The 19,505-nt window shown below is 38.2% G+C and overlaps 1 protein-coding gene and 1 pseudogene across 2 annotated transcripts; one reads left to right on the top strand and one right to left on the bottom strand.

The window, feature by feature from the left end:
• Positions 1–11,019: 11,019 nt before the first annotated feature.
• Positions 11,020–11,392, bottom strand: LOC308639780 (thioredoxin domain-containing protein 17-like; annotated as a pseudogene). Its single transcript has one exon. The product of its transcript is annotated as a thioredoxin domain-containing protein 17-like (transcript).
• A 1,648-nt stretch (positions 11,393–13,040) lies between these two features.
• Positions 13,041–14,048, top strand: GPR119 (G protein-coupled receptor 119; the record flags this gene model as incomplete). Its single annotated transcript, XM_081277971.1, has 1 exon — positions 13,041–14,048. One exon carries the CDS (start codon positions 13,041–13,043, stop codon positions 14,046–14,048), a length of 1,008 nt encoding a protein of 335 aa, XP_081134097.1.
• Between the last annotated feature and the right edge of the window lie 5,457 nt (positions 14,049–19,505).

The following is a 19,505-nucleotide window of genomic DNA, read 5'->3' as shown; positions in this document are numbered from 1 at the left end:
AATTGACCCAAAACAATGTCAGCATCAGGAAAACTGAGTTGAGAGACCTCTAAATCTCACCAGGATGTATTCTGAACTTACCTGCTCCTATGATGAAGACTTAGGAAAAATGCTATCTGATGGAAGCAAAACACAAATTTCAGAGGGTAGATGTAGATGCTTGCTAGAGTTTAAAAGGATGATTAAGTATTTCTGTTCATAGGCCCATGCATGAATCCCAAATTAATATCCTTGGAAGAGGTAATAAGATCCTCTGAAATGCATTAGGTATCTATCTATTGGCTGGGGGGGAATAAAGAAAATAAGAAATGATGCATTTCAGAGGATCTTATTAATTTGGGATTCATGCATGGGCTCCAGGGAGTCTATGAGGACCTTGAATTTGTTTGCATGACATATATGTATATTAAGATGTACATTTTTGAGAAGGGTTATACCTTCCATCAGATTCTAAAAGGGTTCCATGGCCCCAAAACAACTGCTAAGGGGCACTGCTTTAGTATATCTAAGGACTACCTATGAACACCGTCACCCAGAGATAATGGAGAACAGTTTGCAAAGCTTATCAAGAGGCTGTAGCAAATATGAATGAATCACACTAATATGTATAATTATGATGCACCAATTAAATATGGAAAAAGAAGATGTATCAAGATAATTAACAAGAATTATAAGAGTCAGCAATCTGGAGGGACTGAACAGAGAATCCCAAACCCTTAAGGAGGAAGAGACCAAGTTGCTTCCAGGGGTGTGTATACCTTCTAGAAGACACACAATAGATATCTTTTTATCACCAGGCTGTTGTTGTTTATCTTTCCCCCACTTTCCAAGCCAAAACAACCATTTTCCATACTTCAAGCTGCACAAATTTCAGAAACTGCCAAGGTTCTTTGATGAGCTTAGTTAAATGCAAAATCCAGTTCCAGAGAAGAAAGGGAGAGAAAAATGGTGGGAGAACAGATGCTTTCATCCAAATACAACCCACCTGTGATCACAAATCACATTTATTCTAAATTCATAATGTGAAATCCCCATTGTAACACAGACCTAAGGAGCATGTGTGCCAGATTGAACAGAATGGGACTATCAGACCAGGTAGAATGACAAGTAATGTTGGGCTGATCTAACTGGAGTTAAACAGAAACTCATTTTCAAGGGATAACAAGAGTCTGCCTACAGTAGGAGTTCCCATAGGGTCATCACAGTTGCACCTAAGCAAGTCAAGCCTCAAGACACTTTATTGTCCATATTCTCTAAAAGATTTCTTGCAAGTGCAAATTTTACCATCCTTTTAGTCAGTTTCACTGTACTGATCCAGACTTTTCTTGGGGTATTTTCTTGCTCCAACAGATCACAGGATGGCATAACATGCCCAAGGTGAAGAAGCCAGTTACTACTAGTGCAAAGGGAAACACTGATCTAGAGAAAGAACAGAGCAGATGGGTGATGACAGATACAAACTAAGGAGCCATACAAAGCCCTCAGAGATGAAACAGGCTGGGTCTGTCTTGACTGAAGTCACAATGATTTTACGTGAAGCTGGTAGCATTCTTCCGGGTTGGGGGTTGTCTTCCTTCATGAGGCTGGGCACAGCTGCTACACAGCTTTCATTCTATCTCTAGTCAGCATCTTATATTTTGAAGAGACCAGGTGGCATAGTTAGAAGAATGTAGACTCAGATGCTTCACAGATGTGAGTTCAAATCTCACTTTCACCAGTTGCTAGTTATGAAACCATTAAACAATTTAATTAACTTTGGTTAATTTCTTTGTGGTAGGCTTCCCAAGTTATGACATGGTGAAAATACTGACTCTCAGGAATATTGTGAGGATTGAGATAAAGAGTAGGTGTTACCAATATTAATAGTCTTCTTAGGTTCCAAATACTCCCAGCCATTGCTACAACCCCCATCCCTTCTACAAACCACAAATGAACTAAACCAGCTCCTTCTTAGGAAAATTTTGTAAATAGCTATCTGAGAATTTGAGGGTTACTATATAAAATTCAGGCTAGAATGGTCCCTTGAGATCAGGTTATTCTTGTTGAAGAATAACCCTTCAAAAAAGATTTTTCAATGAAAAAAGTAAGAAACAAGAACTGAATAGATTTTTTTCCCCTTGCCCCACCCCATTCCAAAAGCCATGGACATTAATGAAGAATGTGTGTGCCATATTACCCAACTCCTCTGCAGAGAAGGGAAGGATTTTGACATACTGTTCTCAACCTTATGAATAAATTTCAAAAAGAAGGAAGAAATTTCTGAGTCCTGAGCAGCAAATAAAAAGGCTTACTCCTAAGAGAGCTCCTCTGGCCTGTATGGAGCCAGAACTAATATGCAACAGAGAGCCACCCAGAAGTGCTGAAATGGATCTTTCCCTTTAGAAACCTTTCCTATTCATAGAGCCAAACAGAAGCACAGCCTTTCCAGATTACTTTCTCCCGGCACAGTGCCCTCTGCTGGACTTCCTAGCCCCTGGCATCATGGCATATCAGGCAGCAGAGCTGATTTTCCCCAGCTAAATGGGCACCTTTGTAGCATGGCAACCAAATGCCTCTTGGACAGAAAAACAACCAGGACCCCATTTTAAATGTTCTCCTCATATTAGCCACTTAAGCCCATGTATTAGTTTCCTATTGCTGCTATAACAAATTACCACAAACTTAAAATGGCTTAAAATTACACAGATGTATTATCTTCCAGTTCTTGAGGTCAGAAGTCTGACATCAATCTCACTGGGCTAAAGTCAGAGTTGGAAGGCCTGGTTCATCCTGGAAGTTCTAGAAAAAGGATCTGTTTCTTTGGCTTTGTTGGTTTTTAGAGATGCTACAGTCTGAGACTGGTGATCACTTCCTTGCATCCCTAGTACCCCTGGCTTCTATTGTCATATCCCCTAAAATGCTCACTTTGATCTCCTGGCTCCCCTTGTGATTATATTACTAGGGCCACCTGCAAAATTCAGAGTAATCTCTCCATTTCAAGATCCCTAATTTAAATACACCTGCAAAGTAGTTTTGCCATGTAAAGTAACATAGTCATAGGTTCCAGGGATTAGAGTGTGTACATCAGTGCAAGGTGGAAGGCATTATTCAGCCTACCACACACAGGCTTCTGCAACAAGGAGTAGCACAAAGACCAATAGACCAAGAGAATGGAGAACTAGATTCCAATGCCATATCTACTACCCCTCCCCAGTTGGGCAGGACCATTTACCTCCCCAAGCCTCAACTTCTTCACTTATAAATGGGGATAATAATAATTCCTCACTCATAATACATTAATTGAATGTATGGCAAATTCTTTCATAACACAGAAACTAGCACAGAGTAGGCACTCAATAAACATGCTGGTACAGGAGGGTTGTGTGGAGAGAGATAAGATAAAAAGTCTACAAAAATAGTGAAGCTGAAAGCTAACTACGTGCTAAATGAGATGCAATGGAAAGCACGAGTGGGATGAAAATGGAGAGCTATATATGAATTCAGATTTGTATTTCCTTGAGGCTCAGAGAAAAATGATCCTCATTTTCCATGAACACTGGACTTTATTGACAAGGAAAGGCTTCTATTTATTCTCAGCCCAAATACCTTTTAAAAAAACAAAACATAAAAGTGTTAGCCTTAAGGTCAGAGGTAGTAGGATATGCAAAGGCACAGAGGCCCAAATTGACAAGAAAAGGGGACAATATGTAGTTTCTATGGTTGATGTGGGACAAGACAAATTCTTGATGGCTGTCCACAGAATTCCATACAATCTGCTAGTCTGTGTGTAGATATCCAATAGCTTCTGCTTATATGCTGGGTAGCCTTGGACAAGTAAGTTACCCTCTCTGTGTACTTCAATTTCCTCATCTGTAAAATCGAGGTTTTTTTAATATTTATTTTTTAGTTCTCGGCGGACACAACATCTTTGTTGGTATGTGGTGCTGAGGATCGAACCCGGGCCACACGCATGCGAGGCGAGCGCGCTACCGCTTGAGCCACATCCCCAGCCCCAAAATCCAGGTATTAATACTACCTACTTTATAGAACTGTTATGAAGATTAAATGAAAATCCACTTTGTACATTTAGCACAGCTGCTGGAATTAAATGCCCCGTAAATGTTAAGTGGTACCATCATTGCTATAAGAAAGTTAAGATGCCCCAAAATTCTAGGGCTATTTCGTCAAAGACTCCCATTCTAAGAAGAGACTAAAACAGTCTAGAATTTTAAGCTTGGTGGTAGACCACTTGCCTAGCATATGCAAGGGCCTGGATTCAATTCCCAGTACCATAACAAAAAAGAGACTAAAGCCTGATTCTTTCACCCTGTCTTGCCATATCATTTCTCTCAATACACATACACTAACCTCTACAACTGCTGCACAGGTAGGCAAAAACAATATGAGCAAAAGAAAAACCTAGTATATATTATATATATTATATACTGTATATAATATATAATATGTATTATATGACTCATATATATGCATTATATTATATAATTATTGCATTATATAATATATACATTATTACACATATAATTATGTTATGGTGCATGTATTTAATACACATTATATACATCAATATATGGTACATTATATATGGTATAATATAGAATGTGGGTAATATATATAATAATATATTTTATGACATATAATGTATGTATATTATATAATATTATATATAAATATTATATAATATTATATATTATAAATATTATTGTATAAAATACATAAATAAAATATACTATATGTACTATACTATGCTATAGACAATATAGAATATAAAATTGTATATTATATATTGTGTGCAATATATATTTTATATTGCATTTATATGCAATATGATATGCAATATATATCATATATCATATATATTAAATGTGTATAATATGTATTATAGATACATTATATATTTTATTTTATATATGTATTATAATATAGAATATGGGGCCAGAGTTGTGGCTCAGTGGTAGATCACTTGCCTGTCATGTGTGAGGTCCTGGGTTCAATCCTCAGCACCACATTTATTTTTTTTTTTATTGGTTGTTCAAAACATTACATAGTTCTTGATATATCATATTTCACACTTTGATTCAAGTGGGTTATGAACTCCCATTTTTACCCCGTATACAGATTGCAGAGTCACATCAGTTACACTTCCACTGATTTACATATTGACATACTCATGTCTGTTGTATTTTGCTGCCTTTCCTATCCTCTATTATCCCCCCTCCCCTCCCCTCCCCTCCCCTCCCCTCTTCTCTCTCTACCCCCTCTACTGTAATTCATTTCTCCCCCTTGTATTATTTTTCCCTTTCCCCTCACTTCCTCTTGTATGTAATTTTGTATAACCCTAAGGGTCTCCTTCCATTTCCAAGCAATTTCCCTTCTCTCTCCCTGTCCCTCCCACCTCTCATCCCTGTTTAATGTTAGTCATCTTCTCATGCTCTTCTTCCCTACTCTGTTCTTAGTTACTTTCCTTATATCAAAGAAGACATTTGGCATTTGTTTTTTAGGGATTGGCTAGCTTCACTTAGCATAATCTGCTCTAATGCCATCCATTTCCCTCCAAATTCTATAATTTTGTCATTTTTAATGCAGAGTAATACTCCATTGTGTATAAATGCCACATTTTTTTTATCCATTCGTCTATTGAAGGGCATCTAGGTTGCTTCCACAGTCTTGCTATTGTGAATTGTACTGCTATGAACATCGATGTAGCAGTGTCCCTGTAGCATGCTCTTTTTAGGTCTTTAGGGAATAGACCCAGAAGGGGAATAGCTAGATCAAATGGTGGTTCCATTCCCAGCTTTCCAAGAAATCTCCATACTGCTTTCCAAATTGGTTGCACCAATTTGCAGTCCCACCAACAATGTACAAGTGTACCCTTTTCCCCACATCCTCACCAGCACTTGTTGTTTGACTTCCTAATGGCTGCCAATCTTACTGGAGTGAGATGATATCTTAGGGTGGTTTTGATTTGCATTTCTCTGACTGCTAGCGATGGTGAGCATTTTTTCATGTACTTGTTGATTGATTGTATGTCCCCCTCTGAGAAGTGTCTGTTTAGGTCCTTGGCCCATTTGTTGATTGGGCTATTTGTTATCTTATTGTCTAATTTTTTGAGTTCTTTATATACTCTGGATATTAGGGCTCTATCTGAAGTGTGAGGAGTAAAGATTTGTTCCCATGATGTAGGCTCCCTATTTACCTCTCTTATTGTTTCTTTTGCTGAGAAAAAACTTTTTAGTTTGAGCAAGTCCCATTTGTTGATTCTAGATATTAATTCTTGTGCTATGGGTGTCCTATTGAGGAATTTGGAGCCTGACCCCACAGTATGTAGATCATAGCCAACTTTTTCTTCTATCAGACACCGTGTCTCTGATTTAATATCAAGCTCCTTGATCCATTTTGAGTTAACTTTTGTGCATGGCGAGAGAAAGGGATTCAGTTTCATTTTGTTGCATATGGATTTCCAGTTTTCCCAGCACCATTTGTTGAAGATGCTATCCTTCCTCCATTGCATGCTTTTAGCCCCTTTATCAAGTATAAGAAAGTTGTAGTTTTGTGGGTTGGTTTCTGTGTCCTCTATTCTGTACCATTGGTCCACCCGCCTGTTTTGGTACCAATACCATGCTGTTTTTGTTACTATTGCTCTGTAGTATAGTTTGAAGTCTGGTATCGCTATACCACCTGATTCACAATTCCTGCTTAGCATTGTTTTTGTTATTCTGGGTCTTTTATTCTTCCATATGAATTTCATGATTGCTTTCTCTATTTCTACAAGAAATGCCATTGGGATTTTGATTGGCATTGCATTAAACCTATAGAGAACTTCTGGTAATATCGCCATTTTGATGATGTTAGTTCTGCCTATCCATGAACAGGGTATATTTTTCCATCTTCTAAGATCTTCTTCAATTTCTCTCTTTAGGGTTCTGTAGTTTTCATTGTATAAGTCTTTTACCTCTTTTGTTAGGTTGATTCCCAAGTATTTTATTATTTTTGAGGATATTGTGAATGGAGTGGTTGTCCTCATTTCCATTTCAGAGGGTTTGTTGCTGATATACAGGAATGCCTTTGATTTATGCGTGTTGATTTTATATCCTGCCACTTTGCTGAATTCATTTATTAGCTCTAATAGTTTCTTTGTAGACCCTTTTGGGTCTGCTAGGTATAGAATCATGTCATCTGCAAATAGTGATAGTTTAAGTTCTTCTTTTCCTATTTTTATGCCTTTAATTTCTTTCGTCTGTCTAATTGCTCTGGCCAGTGTTTTGAGAACTATGTTGAACAGAAGTGGTGAGAGAGGGCATCCCTGTCTTGTTCCAGATTTTAGAGGGAATGCCTTCAATTTTTCTCCATTCAGAATGATGCTAGCCTGGGGCTTAGCGTAGATTGCTTTTACAATGTTGAGGTATGTTCCTGTTATCCCTATTTTTTCAAGAGTTTTGAACAAAAAGGGATGCTGTACTTTGTCGAATGCTTTTTCCACATCTATCGAGATGATCATATGGTTCTTATTTTTAAGTCTATTGATGTCAGCACCACATTTAAATAAAATAAATCAATAAAGAAAATAATGGCCCATTGACAACTAAAAAACGTATAAAAATAATAATATAGAATATGCTTGTAATATATATTGTATTTGTAATATTATATATTGTGTCTATATTATATTTTATATTATATGTACATTATGATACATAATGTGTATGTAATGTGCTATATGACATATAATGTTATATATATTATATATTATATGTTGTGTGTATATTTGCTTTTATTATAAATACATACTATATATAGTATATATATATATTGATGTTGGGGAAGTTTGGGATGGTTTTTTCTGCTGACATTACACAAATTCATTCTCACTATGAAAATAATAAGTATTCAAAGTGTCAACATACTTTATATACAATCAGAGATATGAAAAATTTTGGTATAAAGGTGTATTAAGAATTGCAGAAAAAAAAAGCGAGTAGAGAAAAAAACATGGAGAAATATATGTGTTCTGACACAGGAAGCGATTGAAAGTAAATCATATGCATATAAATTTGTGAACTTGTGGATGAAAGGATATATCATATGATGTATGTATACTGAAGAAATACTACATATCAATGATGAATAAAAATAAACATCAAAAATTTTTTAAAAATACTCAAAGTAAATCATGACTCTTCATTTCCTACCAATCCCACTCCTCAGTTACTTCCTCTTTGTTAACAATTTCCCTTCCTATGCATTCTAGGCTTTATACATGTGTATATTTGGAGTTGGAGAGTTTTTTTCATAAGTGGGCCCAAGCTCTATATATTTATTTGTGACCTAATTTTCCAATCAATAATATGTCTTGGAAGTCTATGTCAGTAGATATAAGCTTTTCCCAATCTTTTCATACTGCTACATGACATTTCATAGTCATGTATATACCAGCCCAGCGATTCAGGAAGAGATATGGGCAAGATACAGCTAAATCATTGCAGGCAGACAGCTGGCCTAGGTACCACAAGGAGTCAGGTGTGGCTTATCCTGGGTACATTTCTAGAGCTTTCCTCCAGGGGACTGGCTCTGATAGTGGGCTCTCATGTTGAAACCTGCCTTCTCCCCCACTACCTTTCCTGCTGAAATCTCTGCTCCTGGGTCCCATGCCCTCAGGGTGGTTGATGTGCCCTGCTATATCCTTTGTGACACACATGATTAATAACCTTTAATGCACTCATAGTGAGATAGTTTGACCAGAAAATAATCTCTCTACTCTTCTACCTTTCTTATCATTCTCAACCCTTTTGTTTGTCTTGTAGATGTTCCACTCTGAAGATCTCAAGAACCCCTAGCCTACTCCAATGAGGCAGGACTGTAAGGATCAGCCACCAACTTCCCAGGAACAGCCACATTCCCTATGGCCTTGACCTCACAGTATGGACATACCCCTAGGACACACAGCTAAGATCTTGTGTTGGTGTCGGAAAGGAAGTGAGAAAAACAAAGGGAACACAGAGGTGAGAGTAGGTAAGAAAGATGGGAGTAAGATCAGAGACAGGAATGCCTGTCACGGACCTTCAAAGGAGGTTGTTTAGGGACTAAAAGACAAATCAATGGTAATAACAATATTTTGCACTGCTGTAGAAATTCTAAAACCCTCCTGACAGATGGGCATTCAGCTTCTGCTTGCATATGTCCAATGATAGATCATTCAAGACTGCCTAGATTAATTTGAATCAGTTTGTGGGTTTCTAAAAAGACAAGACAGAAAACAGGAAAATTTTAATGGCTGAAAGAAAAGAAACATTTAGAGCATGAGCAAAGAAGGGCAGATTGAGAGAACATCTGTAGATGGATGAAGGAGAAAGAGATCAAGGCAGCAGAGAATACCAATGTGGTGGGTAGAATAATACCCCCACAAAAATGTCCATGTTATAATCCTTGGAACCTAAAAATATGTGACCGGGCTAGGGATGTGGCTCAAGTGGTAGCGTGCTCGCCTGGCATGCATGCGGCCCGGGTTCGATCCTCAGCACCACATATAGACAAGGATGTTGTGTCTGCTGAAAACTAAAAAATAAATATTAAAAATTTCTCTCTCTCTCTCTCTCTCTCTCTCTCTCTCTCTCTCTCTCTCTCTCTCTCTCTCCCTCCCTAAAAAAAATTTTTAAAAAACTAAAAATATGTGACCTTACATGGCAAAAGAGTCTTTGTAGGTACAACTAAATTAAAGATCGTGACATGAGAAGGTTATCCTGGTTTTTCCAGGAAGGTCCAATGTAATCACAGAATTCCTTACAAAGAGAATTGAGAGGGGTCAGTCAGAGAAGGAGATTAACTATGGAAACAGAGCTCTGAGTGATGTGTCCAAGAGCCAAGGAATGTGGGCAGCTTCTAGAAGCTAAAAAAAGGCAAGAATACAAATCATCCCCTAGTGCCTCCTAAAGGAACACATTCCTTCTGATGACTTGATTTTAGTCCTCAAAGGCCTATTTTGGACTTCTGCCCTTGAGAAAGGTAAGATAATATATTTGTGTTGTTATAAGCCATTAAGTTTGTGGTAGTGTGTTACAGCAGCAAAAGGGAACTAATATAAGCAGGAACCTGCAAATAGGAGAGAGCAAGTACAACTTTAGTGTGTGCACAGATCATTTGAAGATCTTGTTAAAACTCAGAATCTGCTTCAGATCTTGTTCAAAGCCTGAGTTTCTACATTTGTACGAAGCTCTCCTGTCATACCACTGCTTCTGGTACATGATTTGATTGTGTAATCACTAATATACACTTTGATTAATATTTTGATTAACATTCAGATACACTTTGATTAACAGTATATTAACTTGATTAACAAAGGCTAAAGATAGTAATAATATCTGTATAACATTCTATAGTTTATGAAGCCTTGTCACATCCATGATACTTCATTTTGCCATCCTCAATCCTGTGATTTAGGTATTATTATTCCCACAATACACATGAGAAAACCAAAGGTATATCAGAAAGATAAACTCATCTGCCCAACCAAATTCATAGAGATATGGACCCAAGGCATTTTGACCCCAGAGTCTGTGTTTTCGCTACTGGACAGTGGTTCTTAACCCCAACTAAATATCAGAATTGCCTGATAAAACTCCAGATGCACAGGCCACACCCCAGACAAATTTATATTGGAATTTCTTACTATGTGACCTAAACAGTATGCTTTGGAGCTGTCAAGTGATCCTAATGCACAGCCAAGGTTAAGAACCATGGCACCAGAGCAGTGGTTCTCAAAGTGTGGTCCCTTAGCCAGCAGCAACAGAAGATAGAAATATGTTAGGAATTCAGTTTCATAGACCCACCCCAGACCTACTATATCTGAAACTTGAGGGTAGGCCTCCCAAATTTATTATTTTTTATTTTAAAAAGCATTCTTTATTATTTAAATATAACATAATTTTCACATGATCATTTACTTATTGCCAAAATGAATTCAAATATGTAGTTTCTTTTATATTAGAGCAAACTAGGAAATCAAGACACAATTGCCATCATTAAATTTTAATCTTCAGAGAACAGGATCTCCACAAGATTAGTCTAAAGACACTCAGATTCTACAAGTTTTTGAGGCGTTCCATATTTAATTAGTGTAGACACTGCAGTTACTTTTAGTTGTTTCCTGAAGTCATTATTTGGATCTTCCCAATAAGATTTTTCTCCTACTTGGCAGTGGATGAACACACATCCTTCACTAATATGCTTCAGCCCCTCAAACAACTGGTTCCACCTGCATGCAGTTTGGACACCAGCTTTTCCCTTTGGTGTCCTTATTACCCCTAAAGTAATAAGTGAAAATGGTCTTGCCGAGGTGCTACTCCACAGCCTGATTGAACTCCTGGAAGCCCAACATGCTCACCTCCTCATAGATAGCCATGAGTACTGCATGCTGCTTGGTGCTGGAGGAGTCTCTTGTTTTTTGTTTTTTAAATAAAATTTCCTTATTTATTTTTGGAAGTCAAAGAAAAAACATACTGTATTAAGTATGTTCCAAATCCAAAACTCAATTTGAATTTATAAGATTGGAGCACAGTTGGGATCTGGAGAAAGCTCATCAACACTGAAATCAACCTCCTAAATGCATGTACCAAAAGAATAAGAACTGTTCCCACACTGGCAAATGGAATATCAAGTTCTCATGACACAGCTTTTCTGAGCCTTTGTAGAACAGACGTCACCAAAGGCCCTTTCAGACTGTCAAACATCCTGGAATATAATATTTGCCTCCACCTCTGTACCTTGCTCTCCACTCTCTCACTTAAAACACTAACCTTTCCCATTTGTGCTTTCACCTGAACTGAGTAAATAAGCTTCTAACCACTCTTATCCCCACCCCTCTCTTCTTGGTATCCAAGATGAGAGTAGCAGGCAAAAGGTTAGTTCAAATGTACCCAAGCAAATGAATATACAACCTAAATTGGAGTGACTTACACAGCCACCTTCCCTGCACCCATCTCATCTGCTTCAGCAACACTGCCACCCTTTGGCCTAATCCCCACAAGCTTTTCCCCTGGAAAATTCCACTATCAAAAACTGAGCATACTCTTTATTGAATGAAGCCCACCTTGATTTTCACAGATAAACTCAGACCTACAGGATGAAGAAAAGCAAACCTTCCAGTCACTACTCAGTCTGCCATGGTGTGAAACAGTTCCCAATGAATAGACCAAAGAGACAGCAGCTTGAGATGAAAGGAATGGGCTCTGTTCTAAACCGAATGACAATATTAACAATTCTTTGCCTTCTATTTCCTGTCCTGAGTTCTCAACGAATTGAGTTCCAAGGAGCAAGATACATGGGAACAGCATGCTCTATTTGAATGAATTAGCATCTGAGGTACTAGAAAGCAAAAGATAAGAAACAGTTTCAAAGTGTGGTAACACTCCTGAAGGATGCTGGGCCCCTCAAACAGTAATCAGCCCACTTCAACTGATTATGATCATCTTGCTTGATTAAAGGCAGTCATAATAGTAACTGAGAATTATTTATTAAGCAAATGCTTAATTAAGCTGAGATTAGTTATTAAGCTGGCACTTGAGCCTTAGGAATAAAAGAAGTGGAAATTTAATAACAAGCTATGGAGGAAGAAAAAGTGTGATTAGAGTCAATTATATCTCCTGTTAGAGAGGAGACCTGATGAATGCACCCATCCCTCCAAAGCCTTTGAAGCATCAATGAAGGGAGAGGGCCTGGAGAGACAGCATGTGCCAGGTACTTGGTAGTTGTCTAGTAACTTGGTTGTTGGAGGGGGAGGGACTATCTCAGGGCTCAGGGGGAGGTCTGCACGGGGATTGCTGCTTTCAGAAAGCTGGAGAGGCAGAAGGCTGAGGACTCAAAGAGGGAGAGTGAATGATTTTTAATGACATCGAGATCCCAAAGATTGGCAAGCTACCAGTCTGAACTGCCAGTGATGACCAGAATTGTGTTATGGCTCTGAGCCCACAGATCCTCCTCCTCTGAGCCATGAGAATTTGAGCTGGAAAGCCAGCATGCCTTGGTAAGTGGAAGTCAAGCCACATCAAGACATGGAGTCATCTTTCTCATTTGGAGTGATCCTTGCTATTCTGGCCTTCCTTATTATTGCTACTAATGCACTAGTGGCTGTGGCTGTGCTGCTGTCAATCCACAAGAATGATGGTGTTGGTCTATGCTTCACCTTGAATCTAGCTGTGGCTGACACTTTGATCGGTGTGGCTATCTCTGGCCTAGTTGCAGACCAGCTCTCCAGTTCTGCTCAGACCACACAGAAGACCCTGTGCAGCCTTCGGATGGCATTTGTCACTTCTTCTGCAGCTGCCTCTGTTCTCACAGTCATGTTGATTGCCTTTGACAGGTACCTTGCCATTAAGCAGCCCCTCCGCTACTTTCAGATCATGAGTGGGCTTGTGGCTGGGGCCTGCATTGCTGGGCTATGGTTATTGTCTTACCTTGTTGGCTTCCTCCCACTCGGAGTCTCCATATTCCAGCAAACCACCTACCAAGGGCCCTGCACCTTCTTTGCTGTGTTTCATCCAAGGTTTGTGCTGACCCTCTCCTGTGCCGGCTTCTTCCCAGCCATGCTCCTCTTTGTCTTCTTCTACTGTGACATGCTCAAGATTGCCTCCATACATAGACTGCAGATTCAAAAGATGGAGCATGCAGGAACTTTGGCGGGAGCTTACCGGCCCCCGCGGTATGCAAGTGACTTCAAGGCTGTCCGCACTGTGTCTGTTCTCATCGGGAGCTTCACTCTGTCCTGGTCCCCCTTTCTTGTCACAAGCATTGTGCAGGTTGCCTGCCAGGAGTGCTACCTCTACAAAGTGCTGGAACAGTACCTATGGCTGCTCGGTGTAGGCAACTCCCTGCTCAACCCACTCATCTACGCCTATTGGCAGAAGGAGGTGCGCCTGCAGCTCTACCACATGGCCCTGGGAGCGAAAAAGGGGCTCACCTCACTCCTCCGCCTTCTCACAACCAGGAATGGTGGTTCAGAGAGGCCCAGGGAAAATTCCTGTCACATCATCACTGTCTCCAACTCAGAGCTTGATGGCTAAGATGGTAAGGAAGGAGAAGTTTCAAAGTGCCCTTCCTCTCCTGATTCTGGACCCCAGCTAAGAGATCACATGTAGCTAAGGGAATGATAAAAGTTGCCTCAGATGACTGACCACCCCACCTTCTACATCCCTTCACCCCCCAGAATGAGAGGCAACTGGGAAAGGGTCCTGATTTTCTTCTATAACCAGTTTTTCCATCTGCAAATCTCCATTCCTCCCTGTCCTTCTTTTGAAACAGGCCTGTCTCCTGTATAGTATACTTATTTAAAGCAAGAAATGTACTGCTACAAAGCTGTTTGTATAACAAATCTTATTTTTGAACATATCAGAGCAATACTGTCCAACAGAAATATAATGCAAGCCACATAACAGTTTTTAATGTTCTAGTAGCCATGTTAAAAAGGAAACTGGCATAATTAATGTTAATGTTCTTTAACATCTCAAGCTTTAATTTTAAATTATTATTCTAATTGTACATGTTTATGGAGTAGAGTGTGATATTTCAATACAATATGTAATGATCAAATCAGAGTAATTAACATTTCCATCTCCTTAAACATTTTTGTTAATGTTTTATTTAATGCAATATATCCAAAGTATTATCACTTCAACATGTAATCAATATTAAAAATTACTACTTTTTTCACACTAAGTCTTTGAAATCTAATGTGTATTTTACTCTTACAGATCATCTGAATTCAAATTAATCATACTTCAAATACTTAACAGTGGCTAATGGCTCCCATACTAGACAGCACAGAACTACAGAAAAAAGGGGTTTTTTTTAGTTGGTAAGTGAGGAGTTCTTGTACCTCCTGCCTTCTTTAATATAAATCAGGGATTTTACATAGTGAGTTTGCATAAAACATAGGAACTTGAATTAGAGTCTAAAGCTTGTCTTTCCCCACACTTCATGGAGTTCAAATTGTATTATTTGGGAAACAACCTATTTTGTGATTATTTCTGCTACTATGTCACCCAATCCACCACCACCTTAACTCTCTGGTGCTCCTTTCCCCCAGTTGTCTCATATATAACTTATAGATACTTACTGATAACAATGCTCAAACACAAATTCTGAGACACTGGAAAGGAAAAGAGGGAAAAGAGGTAGATACCAAGGCAGACACAGCCAAGCTTTCCAGCCTGGACCCACTTTGACCCCCAGAGATACACTTTCATCCAGTTACTCCCAAAGTTTCATTTTCCTAAGAAACTCAGTCACACAAGAAGATGCCACCAAAATGGTAGAGGAGGCCAGCTGAGGAGCAGGTACCTCATTCTTTTTTCTGTGGGGTTTAAAAATGACAATTGGCAGCTGGGAATTTTGCTCAGGCTACCTCTGGGAAGCCGTGGCTGGAAAATTTAAGGACAGAATGAGGAGAAACCCAGAAACCACACTCTGCCTTCCTAAGTTCCCTGTAATTCATTCCTCAACCTCCTTGTCTCCACAGTGGATTCTTAGAAAGTTTAGTTCACAAGGCCTTAAACTGAATTATCTCCTCAGAAAGTTAGTGAGTTGAGAACAAAAGAGGGCAACAAGAAACTAAAATGATGTAGACTAATATATTTGGGATTTGGTGTTGAAGCAACCCTGGAAGGTTAATCCTCCAGTATCTCTAAAATGATAACCTAATGTGCTAATTTCAAGAGGCCCTTGAAATTTTTCATTAAATACTCGAATTATGATATTCAGAAACTGTATAGAACCTAGCCATCATTCTCTCAAAAAGATGTCACCACATCATGATGCTTTGCACTTGGGTTTTCTTAATTCCCCTCTAATTTTAGATAAACTCCCAGCTTTCTTTCATCAGCCATTCAGAGGAAAATACTCACGACTCTGAGTTTCTGTACTCTTGAAATTTCCACACTCCTTATCTTCACTATCTAATGGTGGGTTTCTTACACATTAGTCCTCCTTTGGTAAATTCTTTTGCAGTTGTTCTGATTACCACTCTAACCCAGAGGAGAACATGCTTGCTCTCACCAAAAAAGCTTTATGCTCCTACAACTGAAGATTTCGGCTCTTGAGTAGATGATGGAACCCAATATCCCTTGAAGTGCTGAGCATCCAGCAAATAACAGTTTTGCTAACACACTCTTGGATTGGTTTATGAGTTATTGGAAACTAGACAGAAATACAAATAATGACTGGATTTGGGACAAAATTGAAAGCAAGTTCAAACCAATGCCCTCCTTATTGGTGGTTCAAAGTTTAGTTCCTGGCCTTGCTGTAAAGGCTAGATCTTGCTAATATAACACAAGCAAAGCTGAGTGTAATTTACTTAATTAGCCTGATTTAAGCATTCCACATTGTAAATATATATCAAAACATCATATTGTACCCCATGAATATGTACAATTGTTATCTGTCAATTAAAATAAAATTTTAAAGATTTCTCTAAAGCTACAGGAGAATAGCAGAAACAGAAGGTTAGGTGATCAATACTAGGTTCAATCCAAATAACAAAATTCTGCTCTCCCAGAGGGTCAGTATGTGCAAGAGAAAAATCACAGGCTTTGAAGTCCAACAGACAAATGTTCAAATCATGATTCAGTTGTTTAAATTCTCAGAACTAGATTCCTCAACTGATAATTGGGTAATAATGCCTACCTTATGTTGTTATAGTGAGGACTAACTTAGATAATATGTGTGAATTGCCTAGTAAATTATAGCACATTGTCAGTGCTCAGAAAAACATTAGCCCTTTCTTTTTCCTTAAAATCCTAAACAATAAGTGTACAAGTATGTAATATTTTACCCATTTTCCTATAGTTGTGTTTAATTTAGGGTATTTCCAATTTTTCATTGTTATAATATCACTAAAAACACTCTGTGTATAAATCCGACATGTCTTTCTTTGATTCTCTAAGGATAAGTTTTCCAAAGCAGTATTACTAGATCAAGGAGCATTTATGTTTCCCTGGGAGATCTGCTAAGAGGAGTCATAAGTGAACCATAAATGAACAGACCACATTGATATGAGTATCAAAGAAATAAGGCACATGAATTCCTGAAAGCATAAACCATACCAAGGGAGTTAACTTTTGTTGTTCCTGTTGTTGTTGTTGTTGTTGTTGTTAACAAAAGGAAACCTTTTGATATGTTCCACCACTAGGATTAATCTTCCTCCTGCAAATTCAGAAGTCTGGACTAATAGAGCACAGTAGTTTAAGAAAGCACCTCAGGGTGGAACTCCATCATCAATATAGCACAGTGTGATATTTCAGTGTTTTGACTCTTAAATTTTTCTCAGGCAGTTACTTTGTGCAATACCATAAAATGCTAAGAGGGCATGGGAATAAAACATTTATACAAGGGCCAGGATATAGTTCTTGATGCAACTGAAGCCTTAAAGCCATAGTCTCTCAGTTTGCTCACAGGGAAAGATGTGCTCTCACCTAATGGATAACCATGGCTGGGTAAAGTACATGAGAGCTTAACATGCTACTACCCAGCCATATGTTCACTGGATTTACAAGCTGTTAGGACCATAATCAGCCACTGGGCTCAAAGAGCCCTCTCATGAGGAATCCTAGAAACGACCGATGCAGCTGCTAAGAGTCTAAGACTCTGTTTTAATGCACAAAGCAGTTCCTGTTTTTTTTTTTTCAAAACCCCTTTTACAGCACAGGGCAGGCAAGGATTTATTTGCTCCTCAGCACTGGAGGGACTAAGAACATGTGGGGCCAAGAGACTGATGAGGTCTCTGCATCTGTTTAGGTTTGTTCTTATTGGTATATGTTGTCCAACAATCCCATGATTTAATCTTATTTCTCATTTATCATAATAGATCCATATCAGTTCCAGCTCTGTCTCAATTGTGTTGACATTAGGGCACTAAAAGCTGATTAACACAAAAATATAACATAGTCATTGGTCCAATAAAATGCCATGCTATCTTACAAAACTGTTCAATGTGATTTTATCACCTGTAGTATTTTTGCAGATTTGTTCATTGAGCCATTCAACAACTATAAAAACATTTCCTATAGAAAAGCAAATGGATGTCATATCATCTCAGAGGTAGTTAAAAAAAGACAGAATAACCAATAAATTATAGCTGAATGGCCACAAGTTAATTTCAAATATAAAAACCAGACTCAGACTCATAATTCAATCATTTCTTTTATTTATTTTTTTTACTTGTAGTTGGACACAATATCTTTAATTAATTAATTAATTAAAATTTATGTGGTGCTGAGGATTGAACCCAGGGCCTTGCACATGTGAGGTGAGCAATCTATTGCTGAGCCATAACCCCAGCTCCTAATTCAAGCATTTCTTATCCAAAATCCCAACCACTACTTTAAGATTTCCAGGTCCCTTAGTAATCTTAATATAATAATGTGTTGTTTTTTTTAATATTTATTTTTTAGTTATAGGTGGACATAATATCTTTATTTTATCTTTATGTGGTGCTGAGGTTTGAACCTAGTGCCTCATGTGCTAGCCGAGCACTCTACCACTGAGCCACAACCCCAGCCTGTGTTGCTTTTTTTTTTTTTAAACAGGAAAGGGAAGAATGCATGAAAAGTGTTTAAATGGGTAAGCACAGCTAAGACATTGTAAATAAAGAGAGGACAAATATCCTTTACAGTGAAAATTTAGAAATTAAGATTATTGTGGAATTGCCATTCTAACTAAGAAGACATGAAAATATGGGGGGGAGGCAATTTTATTACTTTAATTTACATATAATATCTGAGGACTAGGCTTTTTAAAAATTCCATTAAATGATATACTTTAGTAAATAAAGAATTATTTATAATCAGGCTGGGCACAGTGGCACACACCTTTAATCCCAGTGGCTTGGGAGGCTGAGACAGGAATTTCACAAGTTCAAAGCCAGCCTCAACAACTTTATGAGGCCCTAGGCCTTAGTGACACGCTGTCTCAAAAATAAAAACACAAAAAGGTATAGGGATATAGCTCAGTGATAAAGTAACCCTGGGTTAAATCTCTAGTACCAAGTATATATACATTATTTACAATCAGGTTCTTAGTAGCTTAATCACTTGTCCTGTAAAATTATTTGTAAGCATAACAAAATACAAAATACAGACAGCAAGAAGTCTAGCCCAATGTCCAAATAACTAAATTTCAAACTAGTGTTTGAATTCTAAGTTCAATAATTCTAGTTTGAATTCTAAATTCAATAATTCTAAGTTCTAAGTTCTTCAACAAATGGTCTAATGTACAACAGAAACAAGTTCATTTTGCTTTGCTGTGCCATCTGTGAGAGCAAGAACCTTCTTTCTGAACCCCACTATGCTACCCTTGGTGAACTGTGCTCGCATAGACAGGAGGAAGAAGGGTGGGGTAGAAGGGTGCTATAAAGATAGGAGAATTAATGAAATCAATATTTTTTAGTGCTCAACTGCCATAAATTCTTCACTCTAGACAAGGTTAAGTCAGTACACCTCTATAATAACTACAGGCATGGGTTCTTG

This window comes from Spermophilus citellus (genome assembly GCF_964194105.1).
Source record: "Spermophilus citellus genome assembly, chromosome: X".
Taxonomy (NCBI): domain Eukaryota; kingdom Metazoa; phylum Chordata; class Mammalia; order Rodentia; family Sciuridae; genus Spermophilus; species Spermophilus citellus.
The sequence above is the reverse complement of the archived record's forward strand: the minus strand, read 5'-3'. Positions and strand labels throughout refer to the sequence as shown.